The following is a 1,801-nucleotide window of genomic DNA, read 5'->3' as shown; positions in this document are numbered from 1 at the left end:
GCTTTTAAGATATAATGTTTAATTTCAAATGATTTTAAATGACTGATAATCGCTTCAGCAGCACAAATACAATTACACATCGATTTATAGGTGGTCTTAAGTCAAAGTCATTGATCAGCATCAGGCAGCAGATCTGCTCTCTACAGGGTCACCACTTTCCCAGATTCACACAGAGCTCTGTGAGTCTCTCTCCATCACCCCCCCAGTCCTCCACCTGTTCCCCTGAGATTTAACTATTGTCCCTGAGGCATTAACACCATTCAGCATGTTGCTGCTCCACATGCACTATTGTCTCCCCGAGCTCTCTGATTGGCTGAGACTGTGGGAACCTGCAGCCAGCCCCAGACCCACACATTGATATGGAGATGTGGGACTATAAATAGGAGGGATGAAGGCAGCAGAGATCAGATTGTCTCTACACAGACCTCTACAGCACAGAGATCCACACATGGCTCCTACAATCACTGCAGCAATGACCAACTCTCAGGAGCATCCAACTCGGAGCCACAAGGTAAATTGAAGATTCAAGGAGACGTGCTCTTCTTCTACGAGAGCTTGTGTTTGTTCATGCTGACTCTTGACTCCAGAATGACTTGATGACTAACTTTGTTCTTGTCTCTGCAGCTCAGAAAGCCTCTGGTGGAGAAGTTACGCAGAGAGCGAATCAACAGCAGCATCGAGCAGCTCAAGTCTCTCCTGGGTCCAGAGTTCCTCAACCAGCAGCCAGACTCCAAGCTGGAGAAAGCAGACATCCTGGAGATGACAGTTTACTTCCTCAGACGACTGCAGCAGCAGCAGCAGAATCCAGCTGTGGGCTCAGCAGCCGTCAAACGGGGCTACTCCAGATGTGTCCAGGAGGTGGCGCACTTCCTGTCCAGGGAGGAGGTGAATGCACAGCAGCAGAGAAGACTGATGAAGCACGTCAACAAGCTGCAGTCTTCCTCTGAGGAGAAGCTGAGAGAGGCTGACTTCTCTCCTCTGAGCTCCACAGTCCACAGCAGCATCTCCAAAGACAAGAGTCCAGTCAGCAGCGCCCCCTGGCGGCCGTGGTAGACACCTAAGGACTTTTATCAAAGTGAAGCTCCAACAACTGTGTTCGTTCTTGTGTTCATCTCGCTTTTGAAGAGTCATTGAATGCTACTGCAATTTCTATTACTGTTTTTTACTTTTGTAAAAGCTAAATTGTGTGTTTCTGCGATATTTGCAGACAACAGGTCGACTACTATTTTAACAGTAGTCACTTATTTTTTATTCAGATGTTACTCTGTGAAGTACAAGTTATTATTCTCACAATGCTTGTGTATTGTTGCTAACACAACAGTGATACCAGACAAATTGAGACGTGCTCGGTGATCAAAAGTTATTTTCTATTCAGTTAAAGTAGAATTTCTAGAGCAAAATATAAAAATCCTATTGGGCTGAGTGAAGTTTGAAAGCATGATTTCCTTTTTGTTCGTATTAGGAAACACAGCTTTGTGTTCTATGAATACAATCGTCTTATTGATTTATCAATATGATAAAGAACTGGAAACGTTTGAATTACATTCCTGTAGTGTTCTTCAGTGCAGATCACCTACTTGTATGTATATTTGTACAATGTAAAAAGATTATTGACCCATGTTGGGTCTTGAAGTCGGGAATTGTTTTGACATATGTCAGCAGCATAAATGTGAATCTGAAAGTTTTTTCTTCCAGTATAAGATAGTTGGTCCACTTTGTTTGGACTAAATGACTCATGTCCCTTTTGAAGAAAAGAAAGTTCACTTGTCTCTTATTGAGTTCAATGTATTGGATGACAAGT

At 43.3% G+C, this 1,801-nt stretch overlaps 1 protein-coding gene across 1 annotated transcript; it reads left to right on the top strand.

The window, feature by feature from the left end:
- Positions 1 to 388: 388 nt before the first annotated feature.
- LOC133000564 (transcription factor HES-5-like) lies at positions 389 to 1,053 on the top strand. The gene is made up of 2 exons (XM_061070511.1): positions 389 to 511; positions 625 to 1,053. Exons 1-2 carry the CDS (start codon positions 389 to 391, stop codon positions 1,051 to 1,053), a joined length of 552 nt encoding a protein of 183 aa, XP_060926494.1.
- The last annotated feature ends 748 nt before the right edge of the window (positions 1,054 to 1,801 follow it).

Source organism: Limanda limanda, chromosome 4 (genome assembly GCF_963576545.1).
Source record: "Limanda limanda chromosome 4, fLimLim1.1, whole genome shotgun sequence".
Taxonomy (NCBI): domain Eukaryota; kingdom Metazoa; phylum Chordata; class Actinopteri; order Pleuronectiformes; family Pleuronectidae; genus Limanda; species Limanda limanda.
Note: the sequence above shows the minus strand (reverse complement) of the source record. Positions and strands in the feature narration are given on the sequence as shown.